A 25002-nucleotide genomic window follows, 5' to 3' on the forward strand; every position below is an offset into this window, starting at 1 on the left:
TTTTAGTATTGTATTTGCACCCAAAAATGATCCATCTAGATTTTGTTTCTACCACCAGAGTGTGCGTGCGTGCACGTGTGTACTCAGACTGGTCACATTTGCAGAAGTCATGGGTAAGAGCCAATTGGTAGGATTTCACTGGAGGTTCCATTTCAGTATTTAAGATCTGAAGAAGAGTTAGAATTTTTTTATACCCAGAGCGTTTACAAAACGTGATTGAAACTGGAAAATCACTTCAAACACAATGAAGCAGCAGCAGTTCCCCAATCCAAAGATTAATGTTTGTTAATGTATATATATATAGAGAGAGAGAGAGAACAAAATCTGCTATTCTGTGGATTTGAGATAAAGTATACTGAGTTAGGAGATACAATTAAAAGTTTGTTATATCTGGAAGAAAATGTGAAAAACAGCACTTTTTGGGCCAAATACCATTCTTATTTGTCTTTTTTTATTTTTGTCTTCTGCAATGGAGAGTGCAAAATAAATTTTAATTGTAATTGAGAATGGAATTTAGCAAAACAAATGTTAATAACAATAACAGCCTTGGGGTGTGATATGTATAGGATAGATCCAGCATGACGTATGGATAGAGACACACAGCTGCGCGCTCCGTAATCTATGCACAAGCTCCCAGAGGAATCTACAATGTCTTCCAGTACAGTCCAACGTGCAGTGTTTATTAAAACGAGTAAGCCTGTTTCTGGATCACACGGCCAGTGGTTTAAGGATGTAGCCTACTTCGTCATCCCTCTTCCTGTAGGCAATTCTGGCCAAAACAGCAAGGAGGAACGTTTCTAAGATCAATAAATGGTTGTTCATCACTAGAACCAAGCAAGACAAGGGAATGTTAGGTGGTATCATAACAATTTAAAAAAGTGAAAAAAAATTTTTTTACTAAAAATGCTGTTTCTGTCCATCATGCCTAAGATGCACCTAGCCAACCAATGTTGTAAACATCTGTGTCTGTCCTAAGTATTAACTCACTTCCAGCTTCATAGACTGAAGGAATCATTACATGTTATCAAAACAGCCCAGCAATAAGTAGTGTGAAATATATTATGATCTTCCATAATTTACCCAGACAGTGGGTACATTGTTGCCTAGGTTGGCAGGTCTAAGGACATGTTCAGTGCCATTAAGAAAGGTGATTAAGACATAGACTGTTGGGTGTATATAACCCCCTTATGGTAATGGAACAAAACCTTTGAGAACGGTGTATTCATCATTTAAGTGGTACCTGGATTTGATCATTTTTGATGATAGTAATGTACGTTCCATTCATTCATATATATTAAATAAAAGACATACACACTTTGCAGTGACTTACTTTGAGATCTGGCTTTAAATGCATATGGTGGGACGCATGGAATCTGTCCAGAGTTGGCCAAGATATTAAAGATTGAGTTCTGTACGGTAGTCAGGATGAGGAGGATCTGAAATAAGTATTTAGACATGGCTATAACTAGCAGAGAAAGGACATTGGCACATTATACAATTAACAAGCAAGAAAAAAAAGGTTATAAACAAAATATTTTTTTTATTTTCAAATCCCTTTGCAAGATTTGTTTTTCCAGCTTGATTTTCTGATAAAATTGTGTACAACACAACATTGACCTTGACAACTTTGACAATACAATCTTTTTCTTAAGAAAATGTTCATCAAAAAGTTAAGACCTTGTGTCACAAACAGAACTAAGAATTTGCTATATATGATCCCCACTGGAGCATGAAACACATTGTGGTTTGGTCTAATGCTTTGATAATACTACTCTAAAGGGACCTATAAAATTTAGTGTGTATATATATATATAGTCTTAGGTTATAACAATTTTAAACACAATAAAGTGAGAAAAAGAAATTGATGTAATTACCTGGAAAACTGCAAATTTCTTCCCTATGTTCTGTTCAGCCAAGTGGATTTTGGCTTCACGGAACAGAATACCAATGGGCCACAGGGCCATAACGGTACAAAATCCAAGCATTGTGTTCATCCAGAGAGCAATGCTACGAGCTGAGAGCTGTATAAAAAATAAAAGATATAATCGGTTCTGGATTATTTGAACAAACATTGATGAGCTTTAGCTAAGGGTGATGAGAGGTCTGTATCAAACAACATTTTTTCCACCCTGATCTAATGCATTAATATATTAGTATTAAGACAGCTGGCTGGGATACAATATTATAGGTCACATTTGCAATATCTCTGGCTTTTGGTATTAACATAGCGGATATGTGGGGAATACATATAATATTATTTACAATACTCGCCATTACAATACCATAGTATTTTTTGAAGCCCATGCTAATTTTTATTTTTGTTTGCTGCAGAATTTGAAAATATATACACATTATATGGAATTTATTCCAAACACGTTTACAGATTTACACAACTAGATCTTGCTTTTTCAGAGTAAATTCACTATTCAATAAGCATATATTACATGACTGCTTAGAGCTTGCTAATAAAAAAAAAAAAAGTAAAATTGCTTAATTAAGTTAAATTTCAAAGCCTAATGAATCTTACATCATCTGGATTAAAGATCCCATCAGACCAGAGAACCAAACCAATGAAATTGAAAACCGGTTTCAGGAACGACATCTGGAAAACACCTAGGATAAATAGATTCAGCTTCTTTCTGCAAGGCAAGCATCACATTAGCAAATGTAGCTTAAGTAGTGTATTCAACAGAGGTAACAAATCTAGAATCTGACAACTAATGAGAACAACTTGGTCGGTTCTAATCTAATGGTTCCAAAGAAGCAAAACTAGAAAGTTACAGTTCAGCTTTTATACCATGCCAGTTAAGGTATCACTTTATAAAGTTGGTATTAAATAACCAATTACATATATATATATATATATAAATGTAATTGGCTATAAGTCTAATTCATGGACAATGGCCATCTCGTTTTAAACATTTTCTATGATTTTCAAGCTGTAAAAAGAAGCTTATGTGGGTTATTACTTGGTTAATTTGATGCGAGGTAGGCAGGGGCAACAGCAGCAGCAGGGCCCAGTGTTGATGTGAACATCAGTGTTCTCCATCTTCTTGACCAGTGCATCCTTTCCACCAAAACCTTCTATAATGACCATCAATATGAAGTAGAAACAGGTTGCAAAATATCTATGTGATGATGAAAATCAGTAATCAATAGTAGCAAATTCTGTTGATGAATGTAGTCACAATACAATGTGAGAAACAAAAGAACACCTTTTATGAAAATAACCATTAAACAGGACACTGAAAAAGAATACAAAAAACCAGTGCAGTGCTGATTTTTCTCTTTGTACTTTGCTGCTACTTACGTGCCAATGGCAATATCCACAAACAGAATGGCCCGTGGGATCCAAAGGCCAAAACAGGTCAAGACAGAAATAACCTGACAGGGTAAGAGAGGGCACGTCACATGATTTCACTAACTTTACTGTCCAACTGCTTTAAAATGTTGTTTTTGTTGTATGATTTACTGCAGGAATGATTATAATTATTGGACCTTATTGCACAATGGTGCTTCAGAGAAATTACACCTACACATAATCCTGTAGTTTGGTGTGACTACCAGACAAATCAATCAAATGATTTAGTGTGAACTTTAGCATAATGTTATGCTGTGATGATTTTTGCCGTTAATTTAATTACGGTTTATGGGTGTTTATTCATAATGAATAGATGTGTGCTTACATGTAGTACCCATACTTCTGAAAAGGGGCAACAGTCATATAAAACTTACAAGGGAGAAATTCTGTATAGAAATTTTTGATACTTTTATATCTCCTGGTATGGTGTTCACCCCTACAACTATGCTTGTTGAGCAAGTACATACAGAACCTTAATGCATTGTTCAAGTGCAACTTGATCTTTTGATCTATATATCTGCTAGCAATTTTGCTAATGAAATATATGCAACATGACCATGTCAAATTGTTCCTTCCATCTACACATCACAACCATAGCATATATGCAATCACATACTTACTTACTTACAAAAAAAAAACCAGACATTAAAATATACATAGTTCAAGACCCCTGTGGAGTCTATTGGTGATTTTTAAGAACGTTAGTAGTTCTCAGAATAGTTTTAATAAAAGGCATAGGATGCGTTTACAGTTAAAATAGTTAAAATACAGTACTGCATTTCTATCCAATATTGCCCAATATATGTCCTCTCACCATGGGAGCCCCACTGCTCCATAGCAAGGATTTTCTTTTGACTGGACAGCGAACTTTTTTTTTAAGATAAAAAGCTTCTTCCACATAAAGAGCAACTGACAAAGTGCTGAGAAGGGTAAGGATTCCCAAAATACAGAGTTGCAGTGTGTCCAACACTATAACAAATAAAAAGAAAAAAAATTCTTAGATTTCATTACAGTACATTTTTACTACTGCAAACTTTGTGCATTGGTGTGCTCTTGAAAAAGTATTATATATATTCAAACAAGGGATATGTGTGATGTGGAATTAATAGAACATCATAGGAACCTCAAATTCTCAGAAAATCTACATATTTAGAAAGCGAGGTCTAAACATTTTTTTTTAGCTTTCATTTCCTTAGATTGTATTTATCAGATTGAATACTAGCATCTACAGAATAACATAACTATTCAAAAGACACACTGATGCAAAACTAGAAAAGATGATAGGACATACAATATGGAAGCTGTGTTGACGATGGTGGTAAGGAGAGGCATTCTCCTGGTATGCTGAAGTTGTTAATCAGGAGCTGAACCTGTTGTATGGGGATCCTGGAATAAATAACAGAGGTTGTTTCAGTAGCTGTCAAAAGAGAATGCTATGCTAGCTGGTGCTGTGTTAGATTCCAGTAATAAATAATGGTGCTAAGAAGCTGAAACTCCATCATAGAAACTGGTGGACTTCTGTCACATTCACCTTGAAACCCCCCACTTTCAAACTATCTGGCAGCAGCTACAAACTAACCGTTCTCATGGCTCATTGCGAGGGAAAAGGGGAAATCTCTCCCTGTCCACCTTTTATAATATGCAGTGGAGTTTAAAAGTGGAATGTTCAACTGTCATGAATAATCCGCCATATCACACATAACTCTTTTATAACACAGGGATACCCTGTTACTTCATGGGTTAGGTCCCTCAAGGCAAAGAACTTTAGCTGTAAAGGTGGATTTGGGTGGGGAAGAGAAACCAATTAGGAGTTAGAAACATAGACACACTTGGTAACTAAAATCACTAGTAAGTGGATTGGCAACTACATGCAAATATATTTTATAAATGTTATAGATTGTATATTTTCTGTGTATATGTATCATACCATATATTGGATGTTGTTGGTGCAGTTGATTTTTACTGGACCCCACATAAAAAATTACATCATGTTTTCAATTAAAGGCTATAATATTTTAGCTGCAATTGCATAAAGCAATGCATTACCAGGTTTAATAGAATCTTATCAAAGATTTTCAATGGAATCATATGAAAGAGGTAAGTCCTCTTAATTATATTAATCTTACCCTTAATTGTATTTATATCTCTTGTTATCATTATACCCAAAATAATGAAACTCTGCCCATATAATTGTGTATTTTTGCTTGATCGTCTCTTTATCTAATATGTTTAGCTTGTAAGGTAGTTTTATTTATGTTGTAGTTTGACATTTTCCATAGGCAAGAATTTATGCCATTAGATGCTCTAGAGAGTTAACTGGATCAGTAATAGTAATTAGTATATCATCAGCATACTGATTATTTTTGTTTTATAGAGCAACCTTTTATACCAGAGTTATTCCTAATATTAATGGCAAGTGGTTCTATAGTCAAAATGAGTGGCGATAGTGGGCAACCCTGTCTAGTACCATTAGATAACTTAGTCTGACAAGATATTAGGTCCAACTGTTCTATCTAATGGATTAGCATACAGCAACATGAACACCCTGTGTATCCATATTCTTGAATGGAACAGCCTTCTCTGTGAAAAGCCTTGTCAGCGTCCTACACCAGAGTTAATAGGTACTTTTCTCCTATTGGCAGAATCTATAAAAGCAATTAGTCTTCTGGTATTGCAACAGGTTGATCGACCCAGAACAAGATCTTCTTCAATCTATCAGCTGCTATTGCTGAAAACAGCAGTATTGCGGAACAATGTTTGCTCTCAATATTTCTTATAGAAAGTAACCATATTGTTCCATATTGTTAAAAGGTCATTGTAAGGTTATCAGTTATTTTAGACTAAAACAATGTATAGAATAAATTGCAAAATCTATCGGGTCCTGGGGTCTTGTGTTTATCCAGCTTAGTTATTACTTTATGTACTTCCTGACCTTCATAGGAGTATTTAGTTTTTCCCTTTGAGCTTCAGAGTTTTTAGTGATTTTAGTTCTAGTCAAATATTGTTCTATTTTATTAGCAGAGACTTCTGTAGTTTATATAATTTACCATTCTAGTCATATAAATATCTTTGTCATTAATACGTTTTCTGATATGATTACTTGCTCTATTACTTCTGTTTACGTGTTAGGATTTTGTCAGCTCTAATTTTCCTCTGCAATAATATTTTGTCTTTAACATCTCCATATTTCAAACCGTACTTTTCCTGAGATAGATCTTTTTTATTTTCAGATGTTTTTATGTCTTTCTTTTTTTAATTTACTATTTAATTGTTATTAGGTTTATTTAAAAGCATACCATATATTCGCCAGTGAAGCCTCAGGAGGGCAATTTGCCTAAAAAAACACTTAATCAATTTTGCTAAATATTCTACATTATCTTCATTTTGAAACAAAGACTTGTTCATTCTACAAGTTGTTGTGTCTCTTAAGTTTTGGTGTTCTTTAAGTTCCATCACTGAGATATTGTGATCAGACCAGGTGTTATCTTATAACAATATTTCTTACTATATTTAAAACAGTTAAATATATGTAAGAAATTCTTGATAGGTAAGTAGAGTCCCTCTCTTTAGGTTGATATAACCTCCACATATCAAACAAATCAAATGTATTCATAATAATTATAATAAGAATATTTAATGCTTGTTTTCCAAAGTTTATTTTACTTTAAAAAATCTATATTTGGGTCTGATACACAATTAAAGTCTCCTGCTATAATACAGCAACCAGGCTTAATTTCATCAGTGATTTAAAGAATCTTGTTCAAGAGACTCACTGGAGCTGTATTACGAAGACAGAGATTAACCAGAGTATAAATCTGAACGATGAAGTCCCCCCCCCCAATGTGATTTTATCATCTCTCCTCCAGTGCGTCTCTTGCAATAAGCAAATTTCAATAAGTTATTTTTTCAGGAAATTGTATACTATGGACCTTTTATGAGGCGAGACTCTGCACAACGGAAATCAGTTTAACCATATCCTGGTTGTCTCCTGTGGCCTTCTCGGCAATGGAAAATGGCAGAAGACAAAAGTTGGCAAACAATAACAAACAAAATTCATCTTATTCCCAAACTTGCAAAACCTCCGTTTAATTGGGATAGTCTCTGCGACCCCCCCCCCCCCCCCATTGAGAGCTTTTCCCTTATTGGCACAGTCCCTGTTAATTCTGAAATAGAATTCCTGATGGCAAAAACAATTCTACTAAGCCTGTTCACTGTCATGGCACGATAAACTACAATAACAGAGTTGAAATCCATTTCTGTGTCTGTTATGATTTTTATATGAATGCTTTGGATTTGCTGTTCTCCTTGCTTGGCATATGACACCTGGACCGGTATTATAACTAGAATCAAACTTGGAATCTAGAGGACTAAACACAAACTAAATGAAAATGTGTTTTAAATCCCTAGGTACAACAGGCACAAATGACCAAATTACCTTAAAGGTTAAACTACATTTTGTACAGGATAAAATGCAACATACTCAGTATTTCAATTTAAAGAGGGTCAAGATATAACCAGTAGCCCCATCTGTGCAATTCAAGTAGTATTAGAGTAGCATTAGAATGAGCAATGTGTATATATATATATTCTTTTTTTATATAATGGCTAACATTATAAAAACAAAGTTCTATGGAGAGCATAGACTCACAAATTACCTTGGATCTGCTTTAAAGTCATCTTGTGATGCCATATTCACACAGTTTCTGCACTACTCTGTTGCCCACAGCTGCAACAATTGCTCTGCAGAGAAATGGTGAACTTTGTCTAGTCCAAGTGTCTGTAAAGCATTAGGATCAACTGTTTGCTTGTTAGGACATGGCTTTGAGTTCATTGATCCTCATAAATAAACACATTTAATATCTACTGGGTTCCTCTTTGAAGTCCCTAATATGATGAAGCATGGTTTTCGTAAGGACAATTATATCGATCTAGCATTATGGTGAGTCTATGCTTATTTTCACGAGTATCTCCTTTCATCCCCAAAAATCATGGTTCTAAGCAGCTGATTTGTCTGCATATATGGTAGCACCACCTAAATGTGCACACATGTGGGATATATGTATTCTCTTCGATGGTGCTGCTATGTTGTTACACGGATTAAATAGTGTAGTGAAGTTTTACTTTACCGAGAGGGTGGTAGATAAGTGGAACAAACTTTCAAATCAGAGGTGGTAGAGGCTACTACAGTAAGGGAATTTAAACATGCATGGGTTAGGCATAAAACTATCCTGAATCTAATACAAGATCAAGGATTGATTAAGATCCGAGTCTCTCACCAGGAAAAATTAATAGACTGTGCCATCAACTTCTAAATAACTCTATAAAAATAAGATTTTGTGCTGGGTTACAGCTTCTGTGGGTACTGGTGGTGGGTCTTGAGGGTACTTAATAATATGATTAAATAATAAGACATTTTCTTTGGTTTTTTAATTCTTCGGGGTAACAATTTTACATGTGTTACATGTATTAATCAATGTGTCCTGGATAAAACAGACAATGTGATCAGGTCATACTTACCTATGTAATCTCAAAAGGTTGATTTAAAATTGATTCAGGAGTACGGCGTTGACAGAATCTGATACTAGTGACATAACTATAACATACATTTAGAAATACTTGAGAACAGAATCTTCACATAAACAGACAGGAAAGAAAATAGTGGCGAATACTGCTGGCACGCTATGGGATGAGAATTAAGCTTAAGATAAATGTGTCCAGGTGCGGCCATTAAGAAATTATTTCTCTGAACTGTGTGCCTCTCACTGGCTGCTCACAGTGTTCTCTATGTACCCTTTTATATGTACAAATTCTGAGTTCTTAAATAGAACTGGCAATGGGCAAGCTATAATTGCAATTGGTCATTGTCAAAAACTACACATTACTAAGTGCCGCTGGTACTGAAAGGGTTAACATCTTGGACCCTAAACAAGACATTTATATATCTCAAAAAAAACATATAATTAAAAATTATCATGTATTAAATTATCATATTCCACAGTAGTGCATGCTGAAGCATTTCAGAAAGCTAGAAAAGCAATGTTTGCTTTAGTTTGCATAGTAGAACAGATTCTCGGGGGGTTAATGTGCACTGGAGATTTCATTTATCCTCCCGGACAATGACCTGACAAATCCACCTCTGCTGGCCTACGTGGAATGGTATGTTTGTAAGTGGATATGATACATAGGTCTTAGGGATCAATGTCAAGGTCTTTGTATACGGGTGAGTTAAGTGTACAGGTAACGAGAAAATAGAAATAAAAATGCTGTCCAAAAAAAGCATCCTGGCTATAGTAATACAAATGGCCATTTAGGGAGCTATTTAATTTTAAATGTAAGTGTAGCATTTGAAGGTCAAAGACAAACGACTAATGATAATGAATACAAATACAAATACATGTTATAGGCTTTTCCTCCATGATACACATCTCTCATAAGCATCATATGAACCCTTTCTAGTGCTAAATTGCTTCTCATACAAACCTTTACTCTCCTATACACATTCATTAAGTTTCCAAGCACATCTAACTCTAGCAAGTTTATTGGTCTGTCATCATTAAACGGAGTTGGCAATAGTATTATTTTTTAGACCGTTATAGGCTCTGGGTATTCCTATTGAATCTATATTCCTTATAAACTCTGGGTTTCAGGCCCATTTTCCCTAACACCACTTTATAAAAACAAGAGTAGCCATAGGATTATTCACCAGTGTGATTACTGCACCAAAATCACCCATATTACATCAGTGAGGACCAAAAGCCATGCTGCAAACTATGTTATGAGAAGAGGGGACATCCCTATTTCCAGAATTTCTGGGGTCAGCTATTCGTACTAACAGGACAAAAACTTTTTGGCAATAGCTCTCACCATCTCATATTACACTACATTCAATATATTATTCACATTTAGCGTGAAGGGCCACTGTCATAAGACATCTTCCGATGTTAGTAGCCAAGCACATGCAACAGGGTAACCACAAAGACATAGTTCACCTAGGGTTCTAGAAACGTTAGGGCCTATGAAGGGCACACATAACATTGGCCTTCATTGGTAAAGCTTCAGAGAAGGTTTGTGAGAGACACAGGTCTCATACTCCTCAGCCACTGGCTGGTCCCATAACTGGGAGTAGGGTGAGCCCGGTGCTCATATCATGCAGGTATTTGCCAGCCCTATTGAAATTTGTACGACATCTCAAGCAGAATAATGCTCCAAGTCTGAATTAGAGTGAATGAATTCTTAGCTCCCAAATGCAATTTAAGAAACCTGATCATTGCCCCACTGGGCTGCGTTAACCCATGCCATTGGCTAATTGTGACTGCCATAAGGAAGATGTTCAGCTAATGCCAATTCTATATGTTTAATACAATACTGAACCAGTAACACAGTTCTCCAGCATAATATACAGTAGTAAGTTCCAGTTGCCATAAACAATATGCTTCTTAACTGAATAGCACATTATTTTACACTGCATATTTGCCACACTGTGCCCCCTACCAGCCTGTTTACAGTATTACCACTCCAATAGTCTATCTTTTCTGGTTAGTTTGTTTAACACATGTGTCTGAACTTCTGGTTTAAGCATCTGTATGAGTACTCCTCCCCATTGAGTTCTTGCTCATCGTTGTTGATAAAACAACCATTGTAAGAGGGCAACTGTGCTGAAAGGCGTTAGCTTCAGCACAAAAATGTTATTAAATATAATAGTTTTGCCACTTTTTTGCCATCGATCTCAGTTTACATACACCCCCTTTTCGGAGTAAATATCCCAAGTTATAATTACACTGTTGGAAAAAGTACAAATCATAGGCAGCTTTGATAAAGTAGTAATAATGATAGTAATGTATGTGTTTGTAATCAAATTGCAATTTACATTCATTGGAAAGGTGGCCCATTGTAGTTATTCAGTTTTGTCAGAAGGTGGTGTTCTCCAAGCACAATAAATAAAAAGAACTCTAAATGCCATTCATTTTTACGGATCAGTATATGCAATGCTATAAAGCAGTGTTCCAGTACTGAACTATATAATAAAATAGGCTAATAGGACAGTTGTGAACATTGATCAGTTGATCCCTCTGTCAAAATTGGTTCTTTGGCCCTTTGGCAATACATCTTCATGTGTCTTGTTTACTTGCAAACACAGACAATCTATCTTTTTATTTAATTTTACACACACGTTAGTTTCATTTACATGAAATCGTTTAATCACATTTTTCTGCTGTTGATCCTTTTTAGGGTCATCTGCCCTTTACCTATACGTCATTGAATACATTAAAATTTTAATTGTAAGACATAAGTTATTTTAGAATTTAGAATAAAAGCCTGTCTTTGACACCTGTTAACCATTCATGTGGTCCGTGTCTAGTCTTTCATTGCTACAATATACTAATTTTTTTTTTTTAGTTTATAGTTCTTTGGATGTTATACACAAAAGACAATGTAGGGTTTAAAGCTGTCAGTTAATGGTCATGCCCAACCAAATTGCCCAATCTTTATTACATCCTACAAATAAAATAGATCCAACACTCAACCAACATACCAGGATATGGGTTATTTTAACCCCTTAACAACAGAGCTGTTTTTTTTTTATTGTAGGGTAATTATAAAGTTTATAGTTCTTTGGATGTTATACACAGAAGACAAGGTAGGGTTTAAAGGTTTCAGTTAATGGTCATGCCCAACCAAATTGCCCAATCTTTATTACATCCTACAAATAAAATGGATCCAACACTCAACCAACATACCAGCATATGGGTTATTTTAACCCCTTAACAACAGAGCTGTTTTTTTTATTGTAGGGTAATTATGCACGGGAAATTCATAAAGTTTCCACACTTTTTTAACTCTATTTATTTCAAAACAAATGACATCAAAAACAAATTACATCACTTTTCTTCATAGTCACCACCCTTTGCGATGCAATTTTCCCAACGTCGAACCAATTTTTTAATGCCATCAGCAAAAAATGTTTTTGGTTGAACGCGTAGCCACTGATGCACTGCTGCTTCCACATCATCATCATGATGAATGGTTCCACTGCATACTCAGTCGCTTGCGTTCTGGCTCGCAATTGTGAACCCACGTTTTATCACCAGTGACTATCTTCTGCAGAAAATCATCACCTTCTTCACTAAAACGGGCCATGTGTCGGGAACAAACGTGTAGGCGCTTGCGCTTGTGCTCCTCTGTCAGCTGCTTAGGCACCCCCTGGCACACACTTTACTGAACTTACGGCTGTCATGAATCAGGGCATAGGCACAGGGCCAGCCCAAGACATAATGCCGCCTGGGGCGAAGTTTAAAATGCCACCCCCCCCCCTGCCGACGCCAGGGGGGGCATTTTAAACATCGCCGACGCCATTATCTTCCCTCCCTATTATCTACCCTATCCCCCCCTTTTGTGCTTACCTTTAAACAGTCCTGCGGCGAGTCTCCCTGCTCTGCCACGGTGCTGGCTTGTAATGCTGAGCGCCGGAAATTGACGTCACTTCCGGCGCTCAGCATTACAAGCCGGCACCGAGACCGAGCTAGAGGGCTCGCAGAGGAGAGGGGCGCCGAGCAGGTACTGACAACTTAGTAAGCCACTCGGCGCCGCTCTCTCTCCTCCACTTAAAAAAAGAAAAAAAAGCGCTTGGGGCGGCAAAGTGCCGCCTCTTCAAAAGTGCCGCCTGGGGCAATTGCCCCACTCTGCTACATTGTAGGGCCAGCCCTGCATAGGCATATCCAACACTCACATTCAGCTGCAAGGGCTTGCCAGACAGAACTATGTCACTGTGTCACATGACACATTAAGACACAACTACCTGCCTTCACCGTTTTCAAATGAAAATAAATTAGTTAATTTGAGTTAAAAAAGTGTGGAAACTTTTTGAATGTCCCTCATATATTTTTTTTATTTTCAGAACAAGAAGGGCTTTATTTAGATACTACTATTTTGATCATTTTATCTAAAATATGGTGAAAAATTTAAAAATAAGCAAATTTTCTGACTTTTAATTGAAAAATTTTCACTCATCTACAAAAGCTATTAAATCTTTTAAAACACCTGCTAAATATATTAGCATAGTTATGAAATATAAAGTTCTGAATACAATTCAGAATGTAATTTAATATAAATAATCTTTCATTCCCTTTTAATTAATGATAATATCTTGGAATGTATATTTTTACCTGTTGGTGATATGTATGCTAGTTTCATGATGGTTGGGACTTGCGTCTTGGAATTCATTCAACTATCTGTTTTTTCTGCTAGAAGGTCATGGTGTTCTTCTTAGTATTTTTCATTTGTCACATTTTGTGCTATGTAGTGTTCTGTTTTAATCAAATGTGGGACCAATTAATAGTCTACACATGCATTTAAATCAAGGCCTGTTCCATAGAACAATAAAAAACATGTAAAGGTCTAGACAAAAATTATTTTTAACTGTAGTGAAAGGTCTACAGTTTGCAACTCTGTATTATGTATTATGTTACAATACAATAAAAAAAAACATTTTGTATTAATAGAGTGAAGCCAACTCTCTTTCCTATAACAAATCTAGTCAGAACTTCCATGAGAAAGTGTAGGCTGTATGGCTGTCCACTTTCCTTATATTAGGAACCTAGCCTGCCAAGAAGGCTAACATGCCACTGAAACAGACAAGGCACTGCTAAGTTCATTGCTGAACCCAGCCACAAGTGAAGAATCCATTTAGACTATAAGAACCTGTGGTTTCAATGTCGAAGTACAAATGTGCTGCCTGAGCAGACACCTATGGGTGCTGCCTGAATGACATCATGAGGAAAATTCATTCATGTTGAAATGATGCTCAGACTGCAAAGAAACATAGTTCTGTAAAGCAAACATAAAATAGTTTTCTTCCATGATCCCTGAATAAAATAGCAGAACTACAGTTGGGGCTCACAGTTCAACTGATGTAGTTGCCAATCTGCTCATCTTAATTACAGTCTTGTCTGTTTACCAGCCATATGCTCCTATTGCCTGTACCTCTGTGGTGAGGAATAATCCACCATTGCATTGATGTATGCCTAGTCAGCATTCCTTTCAAGATTTTAAGAACAAAGACGCTACTCTAGTTGAGTTTGCAAGCTGAGCACATACAGCAAGGTTCAGTGGCCACCCACAGAAATATAACCTTAGCACTACTTTTCTGCGTGTGTATATTACTAGCATTATCGGTATGAGTGTGGGATACTTCAACATCATCCTTTAGTCTCTCTGTACTGATAATTTACATAATGGCTGCTGAAGCACCAAACAGATTGATCTGTGGTCAAAATAAGGTCTTAGTATGCATGTTTTCCCAGGTGCAGACAGCTTCTCAAGCTTCAGCATACACGTGATATTTTTATTGCATTTTCCTTGCTGTTTTATTGCCTGGGGAAACAGATATATGAGGAAAATCCGAAGTTTACATATGCTTCAGAAGCAGGTGGCAGAAAGGTTAATAAACCATTCATTGGTTTAACTTAATCATACCGGGAAAAAAAGCAATATACACTCTTATGTTCTACATGACGCATGCTTTAGACAGCACTCATGTAATTAGCCTATTTCCTAGCCGCAGACTGTGCTGCATGTCTTACAGAGAGTAAACTGCTTAGGTAGGCATTGGGGTCAGTATTGTTTGCTCTTCGTGATCTGCATTGGGGAGTTATACTAATGTTCCAGGACACATATACGTGTTACTTGTTGCTTAGCAGCACATGTAAAATACTGCCCCTGGTGTGCCACTGCTCAAAGAGCCTGTTACAAGGGAAAACCTTGATCTCCCAAAATTAGCCCATTTACTCTAGGGAAGACTACCAAGCTAGCACAGCCTCTACGATAGGATACAGTGAAAGGTGCTGCACTCCGCAGGTCTGTGGATAGTTGCCTGTGGATTGAGGTCAGGCCTAGGGCAGCACTTGAGGTAAAGGCACCTCTAACAGTATGTGGGATAGCATCAGCTACTCTTATACATCTCACATGCTGCAGAGTAACACTTTATATGCGCTGGACAACAACATGTGACATAAAAGGAAATAACTGATGTGGTCATCCTATTAGTGACATATTTCTCTTGTCTACAACATGCGCCCCTAAACATTAGGTCTATTGATGGAAAGCTACAGTCACTACATATATATCATTTTTGCATTTATATTAAAAAAAAAATACAGAAACACCATATCCAAAGTGGCAATATTGCTTTATCCTAGCATACATATAATGCATCACTACCTAAAGTCCTTATTTTGTCGTGACAGTCTCATTTGCGTGCAGTAGAGATCAGGCTGCAGCACAGAAATCTATTGCAGCTCCTATGCAGCCACCTAACAACCCTCTGAAGCTAAGGGTGCCGCAAGGCGGGTCTTTTGGTAAGGTGGCCCTGCTTCTGGTCCCATTACTTCCAGGACCTGCCCCTGTTGGGCGTATGATAATGGCAAATTATACATATACTGCAAGTACAGTTTTAGGCATTGCACCTATTGTGCCCTTGAAATACACCCAATGTTTTGCTTTTGTGTCTCTATATGATACAGCATATCATGTTACCATGTTTCTAATGAAAGGACATATCAACTCACTCTTGCAACATGTACTGCAATCAGCACAGTGGAGGCAGCTAGGTTGGCAAGTTACAGTGACACCTTTATCTTTTCTACGGGAGTGGACAAAATATATTACTTTAATACTGTTGTATTACTTTAATACTTTTACAGTGAAAGTATAACTGGTCTCTAAAATGACAGTTCAATGCATAGCTTTTATAATTGGTGGATTGTATTTAGCCCGTTCAGTCCCCTTAGGATGTACAAGTCTCAAACTTCTGCAAAGAAGCCCATTAGGATGTAAAGGTTCAAACTTTTTTGCAGCGGCAGGGACATCTTCCTGCCTCTACACGGGAGATCAGGCTGTCTGTTGACAGCCTGGACTCTCCACTGTCGGCAAAAGCCAGCATCACAGTCTTCCTGCCGACTGATCGTGTGTAATGGCACTCGCAATCAGAGCCGGCCTTAGGCGTTGTGGCGCCCTGTGCGGACTACTCCTCTGGCGCCCCCCCTCACTACCCCCCCTCTCTGCCCCTTCAAACTACCCCCCCATGCCCCTTCAAACTACCGCCCCTCAAACTACCCCTCCCCTCTGCCCCTTCAAACTACCCCCCCTGTCCATTCAAACTACACCCCCCCGTCCCTTCAAACTACACCCCCCCTGTCCCTTCAAACTACACCCCCCTCTGCCCCTTCAAACTACACCCCCCTCTGCCCCTTCAAACTACACCCCCCCTCTACCCCTTCAAACTACACCCCCCCCTCTGCCCCTTCAAACTACACCCCCCCTCTACCCCTTCAAACTACACCCCCCCTCTGCCCCTTCAAACTACACCCCCCCTCTGCCCCTTCAAACTACACCCCCCCCCACTTACCTTGTTGCCGGAGTCCTGCGGTGAGAGCGGGAGGCATCCGTCTTCTTGCTCTGCCGCGGTGCCGGCATTTCATGTTGAGAGCCGGAATAGTCCGGCGCTCAACATGAGATGCCGGCACAGCGACGGAGTCACGGAGAGTAAGGGGCGCCGAGCGGTTGCCGAGAACTTCACGAGCAACCGCTCGGCGCCCCTGACCGGGACTTAGATTTAAACATCGGGTTTTTTTTAAAACTTTATTTAACATGAATGATGTTAAATAAAGTTTTAAAAAAACACACACAAAAAAAAACAGATGCTTTAATCTAAGTCCCGGTCAGGCGCCCCTGCAACCATGGCGCCCTGTGCGGTCGCACAGGTCGCACACCCCTAAGGCCGGCCCTGCTCGCAATCATTGTAATCTGCATGGAGCCCAGGTTGCTGATCACCTTGTAATCAGCACAAACAGATGAGGAAGAGGAGAAGAGGAAGAAAAATTGTTTATCCTATTAAAAAAAAAATAAAATGTACATAAAATATGAAGGGAAAATTTCGAGGTTTAGGGGAAGTGGTGGGTCGGTTGATTCTGCTCTCCCCGTGCCTTGGTCTTCTCCTGCACGGCAGGCCCTCACCGACCCTGGTTAGAACCACAGTACTACGTCATCTTCTCGATGCGGCCCGCAGCTTAATTTCATTATTCTGGACACGCCCAGAGACCACTTCCCTGCGCTTTTGGGTATCTCGCGTAGAGGAGATAAGAGTGATGGAGGAGCTCATTCGTACGTCTCATGATAAAATGGAAAAGTCATCCGACTCGCTACGGGCTCTTTTCGTACAGCCTTGAATGCATCCAATAGCGCATGGCTCGTTCCCACCTATTGCCCAGACTTCGTTGTCTATCCCCCATATGCCCACCTAGTGTGTTTACCCTCCCTCCCCCTCCCCTTTCTCCCCCCCTGCCCCCCCCTTTTTTTCTTAGCAACGTGCTGGATCTAGTCCTTTCAACTCATGAATCGCAGTGCTCCACAGAACGCTACACTCTCACTTTATGATTACACCTGTAACTAATGGTCGGGCTCATTTTGTGTCACATTGTGCCTGTATGTACTGCACCAATCTGTATTAATCTGGATACTTGCGCACACTGAAGATTCACAGCCCGTGGCATCCTCAGGTTATGACTCTACCTGTACCTATTGATTATGTTACATTGTGGCTGAATGTAGTGTACCGAATTGTATTGTTGTGACACCATGCGGGCCACGGTGCACTGCAGAACCTCGCATCCTCATGTTATGATCACATCTATAACCACTGGTCGCGCCCAACATCTGTCACATAATGGCTGTATGTATCATACCGAACTGTATTATGCTGGATCATCCACTCTGATGTTGCTCTCCCTCTTACCCCTTTTCTTCCTGTATGACATGTTAAAACAATAAAAAATGATTTACCTAAAATATGAAGGGAAAAATGAAATATAAATAAAAAATTTTTAAAAATGATTGGGAGCCCAGTGATGTCACCATGACATCACTGACATTAAACAAATGTATGAGAGATCCCCAAAGGGAATGACTGTAATCAGGGGATGTTGCTGAACATATATTGGGTCATTGTTCAGCTGTTGCACAGTATAGAAGAAAATGTAAGTAATTGCGAAAATGTGATTTTATTTCCTATTTTAGTATAATGTTTTTTGTTTCCACTTTTTTATTATCATTAATAATTATTATGTTTTGTGTATTCTTATCTTAAAAGAAGGTCCTACCCCTGAAAGAAATGATGTATAGTTTGTGCAAGTTTATTAAATCTGGAAACAGACTTAATGATGTGAGAGAAACATTGGGCATTATATATATATGATGTCCTGATGAAAGTCTGAAATAAACAAGACTGAAACGTTGACTTGAAAACCGAAGTTGTTTGTGTGGTTATTTGGAAAGTCCCTGGAGTGCCGGTAACTATTTTTGGACTTTATTTATATATATATATATATATATATATATATATATATATATATATATATATATATGATTCCCAACGTATATGCTGATTGAATAAACCCAACTCTAGTTGCAAAATATTCGTGTGAATTGGTATGTGTTAGGAATGAAATGTAAAGCTCTTTAGATTTAGTGCAGGAAGGAACAGAGCTACCTGCTTTAATAGCTAATCTCAACCTCCCAGGTTGGGGATTAACAAAGCAATTGAAAACCAGACAGTCACACAAGCAGCAGATTGAGTGATTCTGGGTTGGTTTCAAAAAAACAATTAACGCCTTCATGGCAACTGTGTTTAGTTTAACTCCACTGCATATGCGTAAATCAATGGGTGCTTGTTAGACATATACCGGGCCACTAGCCATCGGTGCCCCATACTCACCCGTTCTGCTGTTCCAAAGGCAGATCAGATGCCACAGTGTTCACCCATTGGCTGGATTTGCCAGGCCACACGGTACTTGAGCATAAAAACGTGGCGTACCATCGGTTGCACCAACGTCATCAGGCAGCCACTAGACTAAAAGTGCCAGGCTACCTTCACATCGCCAGTCCAGCCCTGGTGCTCAGAAAAATTTTAATATCTAAAAGCATATCTATGCAGGTCCCCTTTTTGCAGTAGCTAATTATTTTTTGTGTTTTTGTTCTAAAACTGTATTAATTGTCTGAATTAAAACAATACAGTTTTTCCAACATTACCTATTGACAATTATTTGTTAATTACATAGTCAGTGCAGAGATTCATGCATGTATACAATGTTATTACCGTACATTAATTTTGAAACACACAAAATATTTAAACATTATGCTAATTATGTCTTTGGCATTTGGGAATGCATATAAAAATGTTAATATTACTCGTGTCAGCTTGAAAAGGTAGCAGACAACCTTAAATCTATCAAAATCTGTTATACTGTATATAAATTATTATGACAAGCATTTCTGTATAGGGTGTTTGCACATTTTTCCACCTTTGAGTAGTGGCTATTTTACCGGCCTCTTAAAATGTAATTAGTACATTTAAACTCTTGATGACGTGTTGGGCTTTTTTCGGAATCAGTCTCAAAAGTACAATTTTGGTAGAAAAGTTTCTTTGATTTGTGTTGTTTGCTTAATAATATCATAAATTTGGGCCCACAAAGGTTCAAATTGAGGTCAAGATAATTATGTATATATAAATGTGCCCCTCCTCCAACAGCTTCACCAGCATTTACCAGGGTAGCTAAGAAACATTTTTTCCAGTTTTTGTAGCATTTACTATTCTGTACCATCTATACCATCTATACACATTTATAGGAAACGGGGGTTATGAAAACAAACAAATGAACAAAGATTTTCGTATTGTGCACATTCAGACAGACGAAACGGTAATATACAGCACAAAGAAAGCAATTCATATGAAAAACTTATATGCAAGTCTAGTAGATAGAACTGGTTGGGAAAATGAAATGTCTCCTCATCTATTTCCATCTGAATCTTCGCAATATCAGGAGTTTCAGGAACAGTTTCCCCCGGTGGATGGTTTTGTCTTCTGTCCCCTGCGTAGACTGAGGCCATGGAACAATTTATTAAAGAAAACCTGCAGAAAGGCTTTAGTTCCTGTTCCACATCTCCACAGCCTCCTGCCGTCCGCCCTGCCAGTAGGCCTCCTGCCTAGAGACTTACCGCCTGTACTTGTTGTTCCTGTCACCTTCGTTAATACAGTACCTTACAAAGTATTCTGCCATCCCCCTAGCTGTCATGCATCGTGGGGTACAGACAGAACCCCTTGTATCCCCTGCAACTGGGCTCCTACCCAACCTGCTTACCAGGGTCATGACACTATTTCCCAGTTTCCCCCTTCCTCCTGCCTGTCTGACCAATATCATTGGTTCTGATAGCAGGATTGTGTAAATTGGTGTGGTTTTCAGTTATAACTAATTTGCATATGATCTGCATACTGTGTTTTACATATGATGTGATGCATGCTGGTCATAACTCACCGCCAGCCTATTAAAAGGGCTCCTGGAGGCTGGTGGTGATTGTTTCCTCAATAAAGTTTGTTCCTGTTTTACCTCAATACAAGTCCTGTCTTGTTATTGTGGTAAGCATCGGTGTTGCCCTTGTCAGGGCAGTAAAGCACTGTATTGCTATGCTTCTGTATACTACAGTGCCGCCAAGGTTCCCAAAGAGCTGTCTTTCCTACTGTCTTCGACGCTAGTCCTGCCTGACTGACTGTTGAAGTTTTGTGTTCCTGGTTGGCCATGGGGAGGAACTTCTGGCAGTCAGGGTACAGGTGGTTCCTGTCACAGGGTAGTCATACAACCCATGTTTAGTTCACGGAGCAGTTAGATTTTTATCGATTTATAAGATGAGGGGTTTTTCAGAGCAAATGCTCTGAAAAATATCCCTCGTTTTATAATCCAGTTCATTCAATGTCACTTACAGCAGTTACTACTTACCAGTCCTTCCCTGCAGTCACTCTGTCACTATTTTCCTTATAGCGTCCACACTGCTCAGCAACTCATCTAACAGTAAGTTTAAAATTAATAGGGGAGGTGGGGGTTAATTTAAGGGCAGTTATGGTTAATGGGGTGTTTAGGGTTAATTTAAGGGCAGTTATGGTAAATGGGGTCTTTAGGGTTAATTTAGGGGCAGTTTTAGTTGATAGGGTGTTTAGGGTTAATTTAAGGGCAGTTATGGTTAATGGGGTCGTTAGGGTTAATTTGGGGGCAGTTATGGTTGATGGGGATGTTTGGGTTAATTTAAGGGCAGTTATGGTTGATTGGGTCTTTTGCTCTAGTCGATGATCTGGCCTATGTACCACCTCTGGCCCAATAGCAGTAGCTTCATCGTGCATATTAATGTAGCTTGAATATGGGCAATCCTTACTAGTGGAACAGCATGGAAGCATGAGATGAGCTACCTGCATCAGAGGCAAGCAATTCAGGTCTAATTTCAGTATAATTTTGTTCTGACCATCTAGTCACGCCCATGTAGATAAGAAAAAAACTATAAATTAAGGTGCTGCCATCAAACAGATGTTCCGCACCTACAATAAAAGATCATTTAGTTCTGTGTTTTTAATATTGTGATTTAATAGAACTTTTACAATTGTAGCTTTGTACAGGTCAAAGTCCCTGGACATAATGATTCTGGTCATCCTACCATATAGTTGCATATGACAAATTTCTGCTAGAACTAAATGGGTTAATTCTTCAGAATCTGATTTATGGCACAGCTTCCTGTAACACTTCCTTGTAGACTGCATAGTTAGCATTGTAATTCACAGATGCTATCTGTTGATTATTTTGCCCCATAGAATGTTCAACACAAGGAAAAAAAAGAAGATATGTATATATCAGTGACTGTTTGATGGTATTATGAATAGCTAACAATAGCCCTCTCCTGCAAGATCATCATGGTTGAATGTGTAAAATGTATGGTTACATCACTGAGAGTTCTTAAAGGGAAAATGTATTGGCCCAAGCAGCCCCACCAATGAATAATACATATTAAACTGCTTTGTAAGTACTTTAATATGCATTAGTTACCTGTAGAAAAAAAAACAAGACTTGCTGTTAGGTGAAGCTGCAGCCTCAAAGCTGCAGCACATGGCCACTTCCACTTGCAGAGTTTCCCACCAATATTGGCTGCTTGAATCAGCCAATGAAACATTAAATCAATGGGAGTTCTTTCTGCAAGTGCAGAGGGGCTCATTAGACCCCTGGCCCCTTATACATACCAGGCTGGTGGCAAGTGCAGGTACCTGCCTTTCAATTGAAGATAAGAAGAGGGGCAAAGGGGTAAGGAAAGGGGCAAATGTATAAAGTGGATTCTGCTGAATCACTTTTTTAGATTTGTAGGTGTCGAAAATTAAAGGGGACACTCAACTGTCATATGAATAAACAGGCATATGATGGTTCCAGTGTTCCTTTAGGTACCCCCCACTGACAAACACACTATGCAGGGCCAGTTCAGCCTTTCCTGCAAAAGAAAACTGCCAGGGATGGCCTTCCAAATGCATAATTAAGTAAATTCCTCCTTCGTGAATAAACTCTTTATAACAGGACTTATGAACTAAAGCTGGAATTTGAAGATGAGTTGCAGTAACTCTTAAAGATTAACATCGATTCATTTTGTTATGTATCAAGACACATCAAATAAAAAGCATTGGTAACTGAAATACGTTATACGGATCCTTGTCCATTGTCACCTATGTAAGTGGTATATAGCTGGTCCAAAAGGGCTAGAGTGCCAATTACCTCCTTCTTTTGAAGTCTTGAACATTTAACAGTATCCTCAAGACTTCCATTAAAGAGCTCTTGAGCTAGAGATAGGTCATGGATTGATCAGCAGCTTCTTTAAAAAATGAATATATATAAAAATAATTTAAGTTCGATCACTGCCTTTACGAATGCAACAATGGGCCCATGGAGCAGACAGCCTAAAATAAGTCATGTGATGATTAAAGTGCCGGTATGTTGACAGCTGATCTATTGTAACATGTGACTTGGTGGTAAAATGCTACAATTTAGTTTAAAATTTATGAGGAAGAAAATGTATTTTTTGTATTTTACCAATATATTTAGTGATAAAACCCTAAACTAGGCATCTATACATAGTTTAACTTGTCTTGAAAAAAATAATATATACATTTCCTTGGTTAAAGTACAAGCAGTATCTAAGATTGTTAATGTAATTAAGCCAAACTCTGAAAATTGGCCTGGCCCCTGATGTGGACAAATGTGTCCCCACCACAAGCACGCCAAGAGTTAAACTTTATTCATTTATAAAGCTTCCCTGTAATCTCTAGTAAACAAATATAAATAATTGTGGGAAATGTATAATTTCCGGTATATTGTTGTTCAGCCACATGGCGCTTCAGGATAATTTGAAGTATGGAAAAATGAAAATGCATGTGTATATCATGGATCATAGGTTCTATAATATGGAACAAATAGCTTTGCTGAGATTCCGGTTAAGTAAACTACTAAGGCATGATTCCAGGCTATTTTTATCCGCTCATGAAGCATGTTCCCTTATTAACAGAACAAGGGCATCTGGGACACCAATCTATGACCTTGCATTCTATCATGAATATGTTACAGCATTTTGGAAGCTAATAACGAACTACAAAAAGGTTGGCAAACTTATTAGTATTTTATTTTGGGCACAGAACAAGCGTTGTGGTTCTGGATGACAGTATGATGTGGCCAAAAACTGGAACGTTTTTAAGGATGGGGATAAGGATGTGCAACCTGTCTGTTTGCCAATTTTGTTTTTGCCAATTTCGTATAAATGTCTGAAAATGAGGCGTGACCCCCAACAACCTCTTTGTGTTCTTCTGCAAAAGGATGGAGCCATGTGCATCACATGGACAACTTCTCCCCTGCTCCTTCAATCAGGGACAAGGTGTGTGTGGAGGCTCCACCCTTTTGCAGAAGTGCTCCAGGAGGCCTGCTTAACGGAGCTGATACCAGGGACAGAGACAAAAAATGAAGACTAAAGAATAAGAAGAGGCAAGAACAGAAGTGGAGCTATGAAAAAGGAGATGGGAATAAGAAGTGGTTGGGGGAGAAGGTAGGGAGACATTGAGAGAGAGAGTGTGAGAGAAAGTGAATGACAGTGTGAGACAGTGATAGTGTGAGAGAGTGTAAGAGAGCATGAGATAGGGTGTGTAACAATGATTTTTGACCCTTAATAATAATAATAATAATAATAATAATAATGTTAAAACTTAGAGGGACATGCTTGTCCATATTGAGTTGGAAATGGAAATTTCCAGCAGCAGTTGCAGTAGCCTGGCCTGCCATGTGCCCTAGACTGCGCCTCTTCCTTAATCTTAGTTTTCTACAATCCTGTACAGCAGGGGTTCTCAAACTGCGGCCCTCCAGCTGCTGCAGGACTACATCTCCCATAATGCTCCTTCAGCTAAGGGGCTGGCTGAGGAGTATGGGAGATGTAGTCCTGCAGCAGCTGGAGGGCCGCAGTTTGAGAACCCCTGCTGTACAGTCTGGAGGTCCCTGTCTGGCAGAGCGTGCCTTGTGCCTTATGCTGTCCTGCCTCTGCTGCTGTGACCCAGTCTCCTTCCTTACGCTGGAAAATCAATTCTTATTTTTTCTAATTTGCGGAGTCATGTAGCTGGATGTGTCTGTCAGTGCTTTGCCTTTAACCTGCCCTGCGCCCCAATACCCACCCTTACTTTGGGGGAGCAATCCGTCTTTTTTTGTTTCTTTTGGGGGAGGGGATAAAGTCTTATGGGTGGATGTGTCTGCCTG

At 38.5% G+C, this 25002-nt stretch overlaps 1 protein-coding gene across 1 annotated transcript; it reads right to left on the reverse strand.

The window, feature by feature from the left end:
- Window positions 1-708: 708 nt before the first annotated feature.
- On the reverse strand, window positions 709-12499 carry LOC149302251 (organic solute transporter subunit alpha-like). Its single transcript, XM_089482381.1, has 9 exons — window positions 12438-12499; window positions 4653-4747; window positions 4176-4330; window positions 3311-3384; window positions 2970-3128; window positions 2528-2639; window positions 1875-2021; window positions 1331-1436; window positions 709-824 (listed from the first exon to the last, which is right to left on the reverse strand). Exons 1-9 carry the CDS (start codon window positions 12497-12499, stop codon window positions 709-711), a joined length of 1026 nt encoding a protein of 341 aa, XP_089338507.1.
- Window positions 12500-25002: the final 12503 nt, after the last annotated feature.

Source organism: Sceloporus occidentalis, unplaced genomic scaffold, assembly GCF_023333645.1.
Source record: "Sceloporus occidentalis isolate IW3139 unplaced genomic scaffold, rSceOcc1.0.p SCAF_19, whole genome shotgun sequence".
NCBI lineage: Eukaryota > Metazoa > Chordata > Lepidosauria > Squamata > Phrynosomatidae > Sceloporus > Sceloporus occidentalis.